Source organism: Scyliorhinus torazame, chromosome 14 (genome assembly GCF_047496885.1).
Source record: "Scyliorhinus torazame isolate Kashiwa2021f chromosome 14, sScyTor2.1, whole genome shotgun sequence".
NCBI lineage: Eukaryota > Metazoa > Chordata > Chondrichthyes > Carcharhiniformes > Scyliorhinidae > Scyliorhinus > Scyliorhinus torazame.
In genome coordinates this window covers 35,657,305-35,674,361 of record NC_092720.1, presented here as the reverse complement: position 1 = coordinate 35,674,361, position 17,057 = coordinate 35,657,305, and the positions used below count along the sequence as shown (strand labels likewise).

Sequence of the window (17,057 nt, the reverse complement as noted above, 5' to 3'; positions counted from 1 at the left end):
TAATAAGGAACACGGAGGGGGGGTGGATAAGGGGATAAAAAATGGAGGGGTGCTGGTTATTTATTATGTTGTACAATTTTTCTTCTGCTCTTATTTGTTTTGTTTGTTGTAGAGGATAATAAAACTTTTCCCAAAACTACAGTTAATGCAGAGGAACTTTTTTCAATAACCGTCAATAGCAAGACTGTATTGAATAAACTAATGGGATTAAAGGCAGATAAGTCTCCAGGACATGATGGCCTGCATTCTAGGATATTAAGGGAGGTGGCAGCAGAGATAGTGGATGCATTGGTTATGATATTTCAGAATTCCCCTAGTCGCCACATTCCCATAACAGCCTCCCCGAACAGGCGCCGGAATGTGGCGACTAGGGGCTTTTCACAGTAACTTCATTTGAAGCCTACTTGTGACAATAAGCGATTTTCATTTCATTTCATTTCATTTTCATTTCAATTCCCTAGATTCTGGAAGGGTCCCGGTGGATTGGAAACACGCTAATGTGACGCCCCTATTCAAAAAGGCAAAAAGTAGGAAACTATAGACCGGTTAGCTTGAGCTCTGTGGTGGGGAAGTTGTTGGAATCAATCCTTAAGGAGGAGATGGCTGAACATTGGAAAGACAAAACTCAATCCACCATTGTCAGCATGGTTTTATTAAGGGTAGGTCATGCTTGACAAACCTGCTTGAGTTCTTTGAGGACGTAACCAGCAAAGTGGATAAGGGGAAACCTGTTCATGTTGTATATCTAGACTTCCAGAAGGTGTTAGACAAGGTGCCGTATAAAAGACTGATCCAGAAGGTGAGATCGCAGAGGATTGGGGGTGGAGTACTAGATTGGATTAAGGATTGGCTGGCTGACAGCAAGCAGAGCGTCGGGATAAATGGGTCCTTCTCTGGCTGGCGAACGGTAACTAACGGGGTGTCGTAGGGGTCAGTCCTCAGACCTCAACTGTTCACAATCTATATAAATGATCTGCAAACAACATAGCAAAGTTGCGGATGATACTAAAATAGGTGGGAAAGCAAGCAGTGAAGAGTAGATAAAGATTTTACAGACCAATATAGATAGGCTAATTTCTTGATTAATAAGGGGATCATGGGTTATGGGGAAAAGGCAGGAGAATAGGGTTGAGAAACATATCAACCATGATTGAATGGCCGAGCAGGGTCGATGGGCCAAATGGCCTAATTCTGCTCCTATGTCTTATGGCCTGGAGATTGGCCCAAAATTTGGCAGATGGAGTTTAATGTAGATAAGTGTGAGGTTATTCAACTTGGCAGAAAAAATAGAAAGGCAAATTATTATTTAAATGGAAAGCAGATTCAAAATGCATCTGGGCAGAGGGATCTGGGTGTCTTTGTTCATGAATCACAGAAAGTTGGTATGCAGGTACAGCATTTAATTAAAAAGGCAAATGGAATGTTAGCGTTTATTGCAAAAGGATTGGAGTGTAAAAGTAGAAAAGTGTTGCAATTGTATAGGGTGCTGGTGAGACCACATCTGGAGTATTGTGTCCAGTTTTGACCTCCTTATTTGAGGAAGGATGTCATGGCTTTGGAGGCAGTTCAGAGGAGATTCACCAGTCTGATTCTGGGGATGAAAGGGTTGACGTATGAGAGGAGGTTAAACCGTTTGGGCTTATACTTGCTGGAGTTTAGAAGGATGAGAGGGGATTTGATCGAGGTATACAAGATACTAAAATGGATTGATAATGTAAATGTGGACCACATGTTCCCCCTTGTAGGGAAATCTAGAAAAAGAGGTCACAGATATAGGTTGAGAAACAGTAGATTTAGAACTGAGATGCGGAGGAACTACTTCTCATAAAGGGTGGTGAATTTGTGGAACTTGCTGCCCCAGAGTGCAGTGGAACGGAGTCATTAAATGGTTTCAAGAAGGAGATCGATATATTTCTGATTTTAAAAAACAGGTTTATAGGGATATGGGGAACATGTGGGGAGGTGAATTTGAGACTAGAAAGAGACCAGCCATGATCTGATTGAATGGCGGAGCAGGCTCGAAGGGCTGAATTGCCTACTTCAGCTCCTAATTCCTATGTTCCTATGATGGATTTGCCAAAATACGAGAATAGAAAAATCACTTAAAAGGTAATGGTGGAGTGAAGGATGAAGATAGGAAAACATCATTACGTCGTCACTTTGTTATTTTGGTATCACATGTTAGTCCAACAGGCAAGTAACCATTTCCGTTCTCTCCTGTGTATAGCCACAGGGGGCTGTTTAGCACAGGGCTAAATCGCTGGCTATGAAAGCAGACCAAGGCAGGCCAGCAGCACAGTTCGATTCCCGTACCAGCCTCCCCGAACAGGCGCCGGAATGTGGCGTCTAGGGGCTTTTCACAGTAACTTCATTTGAAGCCTACTTGTGACAATAAGCGATTTTCATTTCATTTTCATATATAACAGTAATTTGATGTTGCTGCTAGGCACCAGGAAGGTCTCGTGTTTTAACTTCCATAATTAACTTGCACTTGGTAGTTTTTTGTCCTTTTCAAAATTTATTGTGGAGAATTGAATTTTCATCATGCATGCGCACAGTGATTGGCTAAGCTGATTTTTTGGATTGTTTATTGTTTTGTTCCTATGACTTTAAAAAAAAATGTTTTTAAAATTTAGAGTGCCCAAATCTTTTTTCCAAGTTAGGGCCGATTTAACGTGGCCAATTCACCTACCCTGCTCATCTTTGGATTCTGGGGGTGAGACCCATGCAGACTGAGGGAGAATGCGCAATCTCCACATGACAGTGACCCGGGGCAAGTATCGAACCCGGATCCTCGGTGCCGTGCGGCAGCAGTGCTAACCATTGCGTCATCGTGCCGCCCTAGATAGACTTCTTAACACCGATCAGTTCCACCACCTTATCCGTTCTGTGTAGCATTCTCCAAATTGCAGCTGATGCTGTCTGAAAAAGTTGGCATTGCTTATGCACAAACAAGGCCTCAGAATTTACATCCTCCACTTTTATTTATTTGTATAGTTGATGTCACCAAGTCTCCATTTATTGCCCATCCTTAGTTTCCTTGAGAAAGTGTTTGTAGGATTTCTTCCTGAATCAATACAAGCCCATGTGGCGATAATGTTGTTAGGTATGGAATCCGAGGATCTTGATCCAGTTGTGAAGGAATAGCAATACAATTCCAAATCAGGACAACGTGTAACTTGAAAGGAGAACTTTGAGGTAATGAATCATGGAAATTTACCGCTCTGATCCACATGTCTGTGCTGGCCAAAAACAGAGTTTCCAATCTAATTGCACATTCTACTCCTTGGTCCATAGTCTTGAAGGTGATGGTGCTACTTGAAGTGCATATCCAAGTACTATTTAAATATGATGAGATTTTCTGCCTCTATCATCCATTAAGGCAGTGAGTTCAAGACCCCCAACATTTTCTGGGTGAAAATCATCTTCTCATCTGCCCTGTAATGGCCTACTTACAATTTGACTACTGTTGACTGTATAAGTCTTGAGTCTTGGTGGTTGTAGGAGAGATCTTGGGCGTGATCTAACCAATTTGCAACAGAGTCCCATGTCAAGCTTGAGGCGCCGTGAAACACCACGCGATATAACGGGACTTTGTTACAATCTAGGTCCTCAGCGGAGAACTTAGTCCTGTTTCCTGCGCTCGCCGGAACTCCTCAATGCAGGAGATACTGCCCCCCCCCCCCCCCCCCCAACGCACCTATAAGGGGGCCCTCGGGGGAGGAGTGGGACTCTTCCATACCCCACCTCGTATGGGCAGGGCGTCCCTGGGCCTGATCCCCAGCGCAGGAAAAATGTCAGCCTGGCAGTGCCCCTGCCTGTGCCACCTGGCGTTTGTGGGGACCAGTGGCACGGTGGCACAGTGGTAGGGAACCGGGTTCAATTCTGGCCTTGGGTGACTGTCAGTGTGGAGTTTGCATGTGTTTGCATGGGTTTCTTCCGGGTGCTCGGGTTTCCTCCCACAGTCCAAAGATGTACAGTTTAGGTTGATTAACCGTGCTAAATTATCCCTTAGTGTGCAAAGGTTAGGTGGAGTTATGGGATTGCATTAAAATCCCAATTACATCTCATTCAACAAAGTTTACTTTTTTTGGTGTTTGTTTTACACTCACAACCTATTCAAGGCTTCCCTAAAGATTGCCATCTGCGGAGGCTGGAATAGTGCACCATATGGAGGAGAAGGGAATCACTGACAGCAACATCTGGATTTCTACATTAACTGTGCATTTGTGGTAGCCAGAGGTTTCCTCACTTCCACAGTTGTATTGCCAGAGAATGCTGATCAATTTTGCCAGTGTTACAACAGCACAGTTTGGGGCCAGTGTTACAGACCATGTATTGCAGTGGCAGCCCTCAATCTCAAAATGATGGTTTGCACCATGGTAGTCAACTCTGTGTTGCGCATCACTTAGTGTGGCTCAGGAGCCCCGTTCTGACATGGCTGTCTCTCCTGCATTGGAAGACAGCAAGCTGAGAATGTGCACCATTCACTGGCTTCTCTTTTCTCGCCCTCTTCTGGACCAGCTGAGCTTTTCGTTTCTGCTCACTGTTGTGTTATGTAATTTGGAATAACACAAGCTGCCACTTGATGCAGTTTTGAGTAAAAGATGCTCCAGATTTTCTATTAGCACAGTTCTCGATGAGTTTGACTCTGCTAATCTAAATGTAGTAACTCAGTCTAACTAAACCAGCCTTGCTCTAAACCACGTGCTTGGGTGTGATGCTGAGGATGCACCCTGTCTCACTCTGTAGATGTTGGTCTGTGGAAAGAGGCGGGGTGTGATGCCTCATCCCTTTTATAGTGAGATACCACCCCTGAGTGCCCTGACTGCTCATTGGTCGTGTCCTATTCTATGTGTTCATTAGCTGCATGTTTGCATATCATGACATCTCCCCTTTTTTTCATGTTTTGTTGGCGTATGTGAATGTATTTACAGGTGAATGAGTCTGTCTAACGTGACTGACGGAGGACAACAGAACAGAGCAAACAAAACAAACGTTCACAAGTCCAGTCTCTGAGGCTTGCGTCTGATCCTGGTCGACCGCCGGAGAGGTGGCGGAGGGGACGACGATGCCTTGACAGGCGGAATGGAAGCCTGACTGGTGGCCTCGTGGTGTGAGGTATCAGGAGGTGGCAATTCAACATATGGAAATGGAGGAGAAAGTGGTTGCGGGCAGGCAACTTTGCGCAGTGCCCGTCAATTCCTTCGCATGATGGAGCCATCAGCCATACATACAACATAAGAGCGGGGCGTGGCCTGTCGCATAACAACAGCCGGGGCAGACCACCCACCATCCGGTATCTGGATCCTGACAGTGTCTGCCGGGGTTAGCACGGCCAGATCGGTGGCATGGGCATTGTAGCCCTGCTTTTGACGGCCTCTGAGCTGCTGCATCATCTGCAGCACTGGGAGGTGATCCAGGTTGGGCAGGTGTATGGCTGGAAGCGTCGTCCGCAGGTCCCTGTTCATCAGGAGTTGAGCCGGCGACATGCCAGTGGACAATGGAGTCGCCCTGTACGCGGGCAGTGCAAGGTGTATGTCGGAGGCAGAGTCCGCGGCCTTGCAGATGAGCTGTTTCTCGACTTTTCCATTGGACAGCGGAAAGTGCGGACTGGAGGTGACATGCTGGAAATTGTATGACCTGGCAAACGTGGACCATTCTCGACTGTTAAAGCACGGGCCATTGTCGCTCATGACAGTGATTGGGATGCCATGCCTTGAGAAGTTCTCCTTACAGGCTTTGATGACGTTCCGAGAGGTGAGGTCCGGGAGGTTCAGCGCCTCCGGGTAATTCGAGAAATAGTCGATGATCAATACGTAGTCGTGACCATTCGCATGAAAGAGGTCGATGCCAACCTTGGACCACGGAGAGGTCACTATGTCATGCTGTTGGAGCGTCTCCTTGCTCTGCGCTGGCTGGAACCGCTGACCGGTAGCACAGTTCAGGACCATGTTTGTGGTGTCCTGGCTGCTGCCGGGCCAGTAGACAGCTTGCCAGGCTCTGCATCTGCACTTCTCGATGCCCAGGTGTCCCTGATGAATCTGGCGCAGCACCAAGCTCTGGAGACTGAGCGGAATGACAATCCTGTCCAGCTTTAGGAGGATACTATAAATCACCGTCAGGTCATCCTTCACATTGTAAAATTGTGGGCACTGCCCTTACTGCCAGCTATTGGTGAGGTTTTGGATGACGCGCTGCAAGAGGGGGTCCTTGGCTGTCTCATCACGGATGAGAACTACCTCCTCATCTGTCGCCGGGAGAGTGCTAGCTCACAGCTGCACCTGCGATTCGATGTGCTGGGTGAGCTCCAGCGGCTCACTGGGCGAGGTGATGGAGCGGGACAATGCATCAGCGATGTTGAGCTCCTTGCCAGGTGTGTACACCAAGTTGAAGTCATACTTCCTAAGTTTAAGCAGGATTCTCTGCAACCGAGGCATCATGTCGTTGAAGTCCTTGTGGATGATGTGGACCAGAGGCCTATGATCCGTCTCGACAGTGAATGTCGGCAGGCCGTAGACATAATCATGAAATATGAGGATGCCGGTGAGAAGACCCAAGCACTCCTTCTCAACCTGTGCATATCTGGTTTCAGTGGGCGTCATCGCCCTTGATGTGTAGGCTACTGGTGCCCAGGATGATGTGTCATCGCGTTGAAGCAACATCACACCGATGCCACCCTGACTCGCATCTGTGGATATCTTTGTCTCCCGGTCCAGGTTGAAGAATGCCAGGACTGGTGCAGTGGTGAGCTTGGCTTTCAGCTCCAGCCACTCTTGTCTGGTGTGCCACCTTCCACTCAAAGGCAGTTGACATTTTCACCAGGTTGCGTAGGGCCGCGGTGTGTGTGGCCATGTTTGGAATGAACTTGCCCAGAAAATTGACCATACCCAATCAGCGCAGCACAGCCTTTTTGTCCTCCGGGACCTTCATCGCGTTGATGGCCTTGATTTTGTCTGTGTCCGGGCGCACACCATGCTGGGAGATCTGGTCGCCTGAACTTGAGCGTCGATGTGCCTGAACAACATTTGGACCTGTTTAACTTCAGGCCGTTGACATGTACACGGCGGAATACCTTCTGGAGACGGGGTACACGGTGGAATACCTTCTGGAGACGGGACACATGTTCTTCAGGGGTCGTGGACCATATGATTATGTTGTCCACGTACACACTAACCCCTTCAATGCCTTCCATCACCTGCTCCATGATGTGATGGAATATCTCCGATGCCGAGATGATGCCAAATGGCATGCGATTGTAGCAGTATCTGCCAAAAGGAATGTTGAAGGTGCAGAGCCTTCTGCTGGGCTCTTCCAGCTGGATTTGCCAAATTCCCTGTGACGCATTCAATTTGGTGAAGAAGCGCGCATGTGCCATCTCACTCGTGAGTTCCTCCCGCTTCGGGATGGGGTAGTGTTCCCGCATGATATTCTTATTGAAATCCTTGGGATCAATGCAGATGCGCAGGTCCCCTGAAGGCTTCTTTACGCACACCATCAAGCTGACCCAGTCAGTCAGTTCGGTGACCTTGGGTATGATGCCTTGTTGCTGAAGATTCTTGAGCTGTGCCTTCAGGCGCTCTCTCAGTGGAGCGGGGACTCGTCGTGGTGCGTGGACCACTGGCTTGGCATCAGGCCGTAGCAGAATCTTGATCGATACGGCAGCGTGCCCATCCCGTTGAACACATCTGGATACTGGGCGAGGATGTCGCGATGCCGGCCTGAAGATCCACATGGGAGGATGTTGTGGTGTAAACCCTTTGAATGACGTTTAGCTGCTTGCAGGCGTGCGCACCTAGTAGGGATGCCCTGCCCAGCTTAACAATTTCAAAGCGTAACCGTGCTTGTGTGTGTCGTTTGGATACGTGCAGATGGCAGGATCCCAGTGCCGGGATGGCATTCCCGTTGTAATCCAGGAGCTTGCAGGCAGCTAGAAGGACCGTGGGGGGCCTCTTAATGCGTCTGAAGTCTGCCTGTGAGAGGAGGTTGGCAGAGGCACCTGTGTCCAGCTTGAACTGGATGGGGCAGTGGTTGACCTTCATCACTGCTCGCCATTCATCCTCTGAATCCACAGCTAGGATGGATCAGATCTGCGATGTGCCTGGTGTGGCATATTCAGACGTTGTAATAATGCCCACATGGTAGGCGTTGTCCAGGCATTCATCATCTGGATCCGTTGCACTGCTGGGATCAGAATCCTGTAGGCATTGTTGCACACTCCGGATGCACAATTTCTTTCCCAGCGAGCAGTGGAGGTTAGGTCAGTGAATACATTCCAAAGTGCATTAGATTTTTGATCGATAAGGGGGGAGACCAGGGTTATTATGGAGGAGAGGCAGGAAAGTGAAGATAAGCTAAGATCAGATCAAGCGCGATCTTATCCAACACAGATCAAGCTCGAGGGGCTGAATGGCCTACTCCTGCTAATTCTTTTGTTATCTTAACTATTGTTTATGGAAAGCATTTGAAATGGCTGGGTGTTGTAGCACTTTGGGGAGTAGTGATTGAAAGACTTCTAAAAGTGAATTTTCTCAGTCCTCCCATATGTAGTGTCTGATTTACTAATATGTGCTGATGGTTAGTAAGGTGCATCGCTGAGGCACGTATTTAAACTCTCCCCTCCTTTTATGACCCCCCCCCCCCCCCCCCCCCAGCGAATTTAGGCATTTTAAAAGTAAGTTGATTCCCATAATCCTGCGGATTCCTTGTTGCAAATCTGTTTGTGTACTGATGAGGTTCTTTCATCTTGTAACCTAGACTTTGCAGAATCTTTACGGTGCAGAAGGAAACTGTTCGGCCCATCAGATCTGCACTGACTCTCTGAAAGGGCACTCTGCTGAGTTCCACTTATCCCCGTAACCTTGTACATTCCTTTCAGAAAGCAATCAGATTCCCTTTTGAATCAAACCTACCTCCACCACCCTCTCAGAAAGTTAGTTCCAGAGTCCAACCGACCACCTCTGGGTGAAAAACAGTTTCCTCACATCACCTCTATTCCTTTTACCCATTATTTTGAATCTGTGCCCTCTAGTTCTTGATGTAACTCTTGAACAATTTCTCACTATTTACCCTGTCCAGACCCCTCGGGACCTTGAATACCTCTATCAAGTCTCCTCTCAGCCTTCTTTTTCTCCAAGGAAAACAGACCCAAATTCTCCAATCTATCCTCAGAGCTACATTTGTTTATCGCTGTAATCACTTTTGTGAATCTCCTCTGTATTCTCTCCAATGCCATCACATTTTTCCTCCAGTACATCACCCAGAACCAGACGCAGCACTCCAGATGCGGCCTAACCAGTGTTTTATACAAGTTTAACTTTACCTCCTTATTTGTGTACTCAATGTTCCTATTAATAGAAGCTAGAATACTACGGGATTTAACTAAATGGGAACAAGTCCCATAGCAGCGCTGAGAAACACGCTATAAAATGGCACCCAGGTTAGATACGGGGCCGCAGCGGGCAACACATGGCTGAGGCCACACATAGCCCCGTTTTGTGCACTGAGGAGCTCTGCTCGCCGTGTCCTCATTGTAGCGAGATCGGGACGCCATTTTTAAATTGGCATCCCAATCTATGAGGAGCCGGTTCTGCGCACGCTCGGTTTCCCAGTGCCAGAAAACATTCAAAGTGTGGCCTCGACGGGGAGAACCTCTCGGAGGCCCAAAAACAGCTAAGTGCCGTTGCAAAGCAGTGTCAATCTCGCCGCTGCAGTCATCGTGAAACACCCCACCAAACGTGCACCCTTAACCTCGTAATGTGTAGTAATTTTAGTTTTAATTGTCAAAGCACAGCTCTTGCAGTCAGATAGAGGATTTTTGTTTTTTGACCTTTTATTTGTGAGTGGTAATGAAGGAATAATAGATATTACTTGATATTTAGTGTTGATTTTCCTCCCAGCCTAACTGGCCAGCTAAAACTGGTTAACTCACTGGGAATTCACTCATCATTCTGCTTCAGGATGTAGCATGTTACACAAATTCACTAAGCCACCACAACGCCTCTGTCTTCAACTCACAATCTTAATGTATGCACAAAATGATGGATGTGTTAAATCTACAGTTTGCTTTTTAAATTAACATGCACATCATACGTCTCCCAGAACCTCTGATCAATTAAATAATAGTTTCCTAGTTGTTATATGAAGGATTGTAAACTTTTGCTTATCTTTATACAGAAAGAACCACAAGTGGATGTAAAATACTTTGGATCATTTGATAAAATGTACTATCCATATTATGGCAAAAAAGCCCATGTAAGTTTGTTTTAATGTTAATGCTACATTTCTTTGCTCATGTGTTTTGACATTGCATTCATGTAGGTCAACATCATAAAAAACAATCATCTGATTGCTTGCCTCTCCCCAGAAAGGGTTTGCATGTTGGATCAATTGAAATCTCCAAGGCCATTGATTGATTTCTGTTAACTAAGGGTTTCTAGGGATATGAACAAATGTGGTAAATGGAGCTGAGGGACAGATCAGCCAAGCTGTAAATGAATGGCCAATTCCTGTCACCATCTTCCTATATATGTGCAGTGCTGCCTTCACAATGTTGCCCTATCAGTTTGCAAATCTGTCAAATTATGAAGTGAAATTTTATTTTGTCATGTCAATCATTGCTAATGCTTTTACTTGCAGTCGGCTGGCTTCCTTTATGGAGTTGGGGAAATCCAACTCTTGATTTAGTGGTAAATGCTAAAACATTAGCTGGAAGAGGTGACATTAAAAGATATAAGTGCCTGATCTTTGTTTTTGTCCTTCCTTGTAGGTTAACTACTCGCAGCCTCTAGTTGCTGTGAAACTAATGTTGGGTACCAATGAAACCAACAGGGATTTAATGATTGAGTGCAAAATAACTGGTACCAATCTGAAGAATGATGATGATCGCGACCGATTCTTGGGTCGAGTATCTTTCAGAGTTCACATAACAGAATAGCATGAATGGGAGAGCTTGCACGATGACTACTTTGTTGTCTTGTTTTGTTATAATGCGCTGGACCTGCCATTGTAGATGTGTGACCACTTTGAAGGGGGTATGAGCTAGATGGCATTTTATGGTAGCATCATGTTGTGCTTCCAGATATCAAGTGTTAAAACAAATCCTAAATACATAGCTGCCTGCCTTGCCCCAGCCCAACCCCCTGTTGGATCAGTTTACGCACATATTAAGACATCATGCCATAATAAGGGACCTGTAAATAGCTCTACTTATAAATTTGAATAATGGCGGTCTTTGTCCTTGTGCTGTGATTTTTGCCCCAAGTGAATGTCTAAAGCTTGATGTGCTGTTGCTGTGTACATATTTAATGAACTTAACACAGGTTAACTTTCACATAGAAGAATGGAAAGTTTAGGAAGCAAGATCAAACAATACCCCAGGCTGACCGTAAATGATTTTATAACCTTTGCAGAATTATGTCTTTCGTGCAGATGCCTTAAAACCTGTATGAAGAAAAGAGAAAATAAAACTGGATTTTAAACTTTTTTTTGAGATTGGATTGGTGTTTTCAAACTTTGCGTAATCTCTTAAACAGAAACCTTTAAAGCAATGGGTAATGTCATGAACCACAGGTGTAGCCACAGTAACACCATTTTAGTGACATGCATTAAATGCCGCACTCACGTAATCATGTAAGAGTACTTCATGTGTATTCATCACTCACTAAAAAGCGAAGCATTCGCGCCATTCAAAACAATCGCACATTGCGTGCAATTTTGCACCCACGTTTGCCACACGTGCAAACGGCGCCGCGGGCACAAAATATCACGAGAGTCGGAAAACGGGAATTTTGCTGCAGTGATAAAACGGGAACCAGGTGGAGGGAACCTGCTGGGACGCACGGGCAAGTATAGACCCCCTGGGGGCGGGGGGGGGGGGATTGCCTGGAGTACCCTGGCACTGCCCCCTAACTCTGTCACCACCCGCTGTCAGTGGGCACAGTGTCAAGGGTATGCCCCACTGGGGAGCTAGATTGGGGAGAGGTTCCCCTCATCGGTGGGGGGGGGTTCCTGTTTTTTACTTATCAGACACCATGGCGCCCTTTTTAAAAAAATTTTAAAAAAATAGGCAACTGATCCCAGGATTCCCGGCTACGCTGGCTTTTCCCAGCCCCGCCAGGGTGATGGCGTGGGCCACACCTGCACATTTTGTCTGATAGTTGGAATATCTGGTAAGAAAACCCGACTTTGTGTTTGTGGTAAAATGAAAAAGAAGCAAATGTCAAAAGTGCACGCTTGCAATGAGCAATGTGAATATTGAGAACACATGCACGCCAATAATAAATACAGTTAGCCACATATGAATTCCTAATAAGCCATTATCTTGTGTAGCGGATAACCCATGTCTTTTAAATCTTGAAATATATATTTTCTTTAAAGTCCCAGGTGGTTCTTGACCAATGAAGACTTTTTTGCATAATATGAACATTCACCTGTTAACAAGCGGCTAAGGGCAGCACGGTGGCGCAGTGGTTTGCACTGCTGCCTCATGGCGCTGAGGTCCCAGGTTCGATCCCGGCCCTGGGTCATTGTCCATGTGGAGTTTGCACATTCTCCCTGTGTCTGCGCGGGATTCGCCCCACAGCCTAAAGATGTGCAGGCCAGGTGGATTGGCCACGCTAAATTGCCCCTTAATTGAAAAAAAATAATTGTGTACTCTAAATTTATATTTTAAAAAAACAAGTGGCTACTGAGAACGGTTTACAGTTTTACAATTTAAACTTTAAATGCAAGCCACCAGGTTAGAACTTGTCAGTTTAAGGCATGGTATGATTCAAATTACTGCACCTAAGGTTTCAAAAACATCTCACAGAAACTTGTTCTTTACCAGTATTACAGGTATATATATTCAGACATTTTCAGTGCAACTAGTCCTGGAGTGTGAGTTTTGTCAGCTAAGGGAGTTCAGTGAGAGATACTCCTTTGCTTCCTTTCTAACTTTTTTGTCCTGTAGGAATTAGTTCTTGCTCTACTATAGGGGAAGGAGCGAACTGTTCGGTGAGTATCTGATGAGTAATCCGCTGAATGGTCAAGTTCTAGTCTATTCCTAAGGTTTAAAATAATACAATAAATTTTAATAATATATAAATAATAAATATATAAATTGAACAAAATCTCACTATTGTGGCAGGGCAGGTGATGTGTTATGCCTTCAGGAATAGGGAGCTCACGGATATTGGTGTTACCCAGAGCAAGCATGTCTGCAGTAAGTTTCTGTTGCTTGAGGAGTTTCAGCTGAGAGTTATTGAGTTGGAGGCTGAGCTGCAGACAATGCGACCCATCAGAGAAGGCAAGGGTTACCTGGAAGCTGTGTATCAAGAGGTGGCCACACCCCTTAGAATCGGGTCAGGGTCAAGAGGGTGTGACTGCAGCTGTGGCAGGTAAGGGGTCCCAGAGGGACAGGATGTCAGCTTCTGCAATTGTCTAACAGGTTTGAGGTTCTTTTCAGTTAGTTTGGATGAGAGTGGGGGGCTGGAGGGTTGATGAGATGACTGACTATTGGGGAGGCAGTGGCATAGTGGTATTGTCACTGGACTAGTAATCCAGAAACCCAGGGTAATACTCCGGGCACCTGGGTTCGAATCCCACCAGGGCAGATGGTGGAATTTTAATTCAATAAGAATCTGGAATTAAAAGTCTAATGATGACCATGAAACCATTGTCGGAAAAAAACATCTGGTTCACCAATAGCCTTTAGGGAAGGAAATCTGTTGCCCTTATCTAGTCTGGCCTACATGTGACTCCAGACCCACAATGTGGTTGACTCTTCAAACAAATGTTGGCCCAGCCAGCGATGCCCACATCCCAAGAATGAATAAAGATTAAAAAAACATGGCACTGTGCGACAGGAAGCCATTCAAGTAGGAGAGCACATAACAGTGCAGTGGGAGTAAAACAGTGCAGTGGGGGTGAGGAGGGGAGTGGTGGGATTGATACTGTTCTCTGTAGCAAGGAGTCCAGATGGTTGTGTTGCCTGCCTGGTGCCAGGGTTCGGGACATTTACTCAGTGCAGTAGAAGAACTTGCAGTAGGAGTGAGACAATCCAGTGATGATAGTCCATGTATGTACGAACGACATTGACAGAACAAGGAGGTTCTGCATAGTCAGTATGAGGAACTAGGCACCAAATTAATAGGTAGAACCTTGAAGGTAAGAATTTCTGGATTATGACCTGAGCCACGTGCACATTGGCATAGGATAATTAAGATTAGAACATGCTGGGCTGATGTTCTAGCGATCTGTGCAACTAGGGAAGTAGAGAGGGTTTTAAACTGAATAGGGGGAAAAGGGATCAAATTTGGGAAGATGTGGTTTACCAAAGAGCAGAGACCAGGCAAGAGAGAAAGATATGGGTAATGATCAACAGACTGTGACAGGAAGGAACAGCACAAATCTAAGAGCAAAATGGCAGATAATTGACAAGAGATTACAAAAATAATAAAAGGACAAAATGAGCGGCTCTGTATATAAACGCATGTAGCATCCGAAACAAAACAAATAGAAATGAATAAGTACGGTCTGTTAGCCATTACAGAGATATGGTTACAGGATGCCACAGATTGGGATCTGAATTTAGAAGAATGTGACATTTAGGAAGGACATGCAGTTAGGAAAAGGTAGAGGTGTGGCTCTGTTAATTAATGATAGTATTAGCGATATGGGACTGTTGGCGGATGAGGGGGTGCACGGGCAGGTGTGGGGGTGTATTGAAAGATACTTGGAGGCCAACATCAACGGGGAGGTGCAGGTGGGGGTAGTCTGGGAGGCGTTGAAGGCGATGGTCAGGGGAGAGCTAATCTCCATTAGGACCCACAGGGAGAAGAGAGAGGAGGGACAGGGAGAGGTTGGTGGGGGAGATTTTAAGGGTGGACAAGGAGGGGCTACTTGGGGAGCGACGGAACCTCCAGACGGAATTCGACCTGATGACCACGGGGAAAGCAGAGGCACAGTGGAAGAAAGCGCAAGGGGCGGCGTATGAGTATGGTGAGAAGGCAAGTCGGATGCTGGCACATCAGCTTCGTAAGAGGGAGGCAGCGAGGGAGATTGGTGGAGTTAGGGATAATGGGGGGAATACGGTGCGGTGTGCGTTGAGAATAAACAAGGTATTTAGGGACTTTTATGGGGATCTGTACAGGTCTGAGCCCCTAACGGGGGAGGAGGGGATGCGACGATTCCTAGATCAGCTGAGGTTCTCGAGGGTGGAGGAGGAGCAGGTGGCTGGTTTGGGGGCGCCGCTTGGGCTGGAGGAGCTGATTAAAGGATTGGGGAGCATGCAGGCGGGTGTAGCGCACAATGACTTACACAAGTCGAGAAGTGATGAAGTCTATTGAGGCTTTATTAAGCAAGACTTGTTCCCCAGCAGCTCAGTTACAGAATGCGGCTGCCGGGAGAACTCGAGCTCTTATACTCCGCCTTCAGGGCGGAGCCAGAAGTCGGCAGATCCAACCAGGACCTGGGACCTGTCAGCCAATAGCCTCTCGGCTTCACAGGTACCATATTACCCCTAATACATACCACCACAATAACCCCTTGTTAAAAAGGAACCCGGCGGGGTGGTCGTTCGCATGGTGGTAGGGGTTTACAAGGCTGGTCCTGGAACAAATTTCGAACAGTGGCTATGCATTTAGCCCCACATTTAACTATGTACAAGTTTGTGTCAGAATTATTTACAACAAACTTCTTGTTTTCTTGGTGTCACGCGGATTCCACGAGTCGAGCGGGTGCCCTGGTTGTCCTCGTCGATCACCTCAGCCCCGGTGGTGGTGCAGGTGCTGGCTCGGGCACTGTCGTCTCTGGGAGCGTTGCGCTGTTCGTTCCTGTTTTTTTACTCCTGGGTGGGCACGGGAGGAGGACCGATCCACCCGGGAAGGGGGCGGTCGTGGGGTGCGCCGGTGGCAGGGAGGGGGTGATCGGTGTTGGGAGTGTGTGTGTGTTTCCGGCGGGCGCCAGGTCCCGCAGGGAGACCGTGTCCTGTCGGCCGTCGGGGTACGCCACATAGGCGTACAGAGGGTTTGCGTGGAGAAGGTGAACCCTCTCGACCAACGGGTCCGATTTGTGCGCCCGCACATGCTTTCGGAGCAAGATGGGTCCTGGGGCTGCCAGCCAGGTCGGCAGCGACGTTCCGGAGGAGGACTTCCTAGGGAAGACAAGGAGGCGCTCGTGAGGCGTTTGGTTAGTGGTGGTACACAGCAGCGACCGGATGGAGTGGAGAGCACCCAGGAGGACTTCCTGCCACCGGGACACTGGGAGATCTCTGGAGGTAGGGCCAGTAGGACGGTCTTCCAGACCGTACCGTTCTCCCTCTCTACCTGACCATTCCCCCGGGTTGTAGCTGGTCGTCCTGCTCGAGGCAATGCCCTTGCTGAGCAGAAACTGACACAGCTCATCGCTCATGAAGGAGGACCTCCTGTCGCTATGGATGTACGCGGGGAAACCGAACAGTGTAAAGATAGTGCCAAGGGCTTTAATGACTGTGGCCGCTGTCATGTCGGGGCAGGGGATGGCGAAGGGGAAACGGGAGTACTCGTCCACCACGTTCAGGAAGTATGCGTTGCGGTTGGTGGAGGGGAGGGGGCCTTTGAAATCCAAACTGAGGCGTTCAAAGGGACGGGAAGCCTTTATCAGGTGCGCTCTATCTGGCCTGAAAAAGTGCGGTTTGCACTCTGCGCAGATGTGGCAGTTCCTGGTGACTGTACGGACCTCCTCCACAGAGTAGGGGAGGTTGCGGGACTTCACGAAATGGTAGAATCGAGTGACCCCCGGGTGGCAGAGGTCCTCGTGGAGGGCTTGGAGGCAGTCTATTTGTGCGTTGGCACATGTGCCGCGGGATAGGGCATCGGACGGCTCGTTCAGCTTTCCGGGACGATACAAGATCTCATAGTTATAGGTGGAGAGCTCAATCCTCCACCTCAAGATCTTGTCATTCTTAATTTTGCCCTGCTGTGCATTATTGAACATAAAGGCTACCGACCGTTGGTCAGTGAGGAGAGTGAATCTCCTGCCGGCCAGGTAATGCCTCCAATGTCGCACAGCTTCCACTATGGCTTGGGCTTCCTTTT

General features: G+C 47.3%; 1 protein-coding gene across 2 annotated transcripts in view; it reads left to right on the top strand.

Moving 5' to 3' along the window:
* The window catches only part of atp1b3a (ATPase Na+/K+ transporting subunit beta 3a), a 62,449-nt gene extending 50,965 nt beyond the window's left edge, over positions 1 to 11,484 (top strand). For both annotated transcript variants that reach the window (XM_072473925.1, XM_072473924.1), the window contains 2 exons: positions 10,177 to 10,254; positions 10,769 to 11,484. In XM_072473925.1, coding sequence (XP_072330026.1) covers positions 10,177 to 10,254; positions 10,769 to 10,936 — 246 coding nt within the window. In that variant the 3' untranslated portion in view covers positions 10,937 to 11,484. The remainder of the gene's footprint in view (positions 1 to 10,176; positions 10,255 to 10,768) is intronic.
* Positions 11,485 to 17,057: the final 5,573 nt, after the last annotated feature.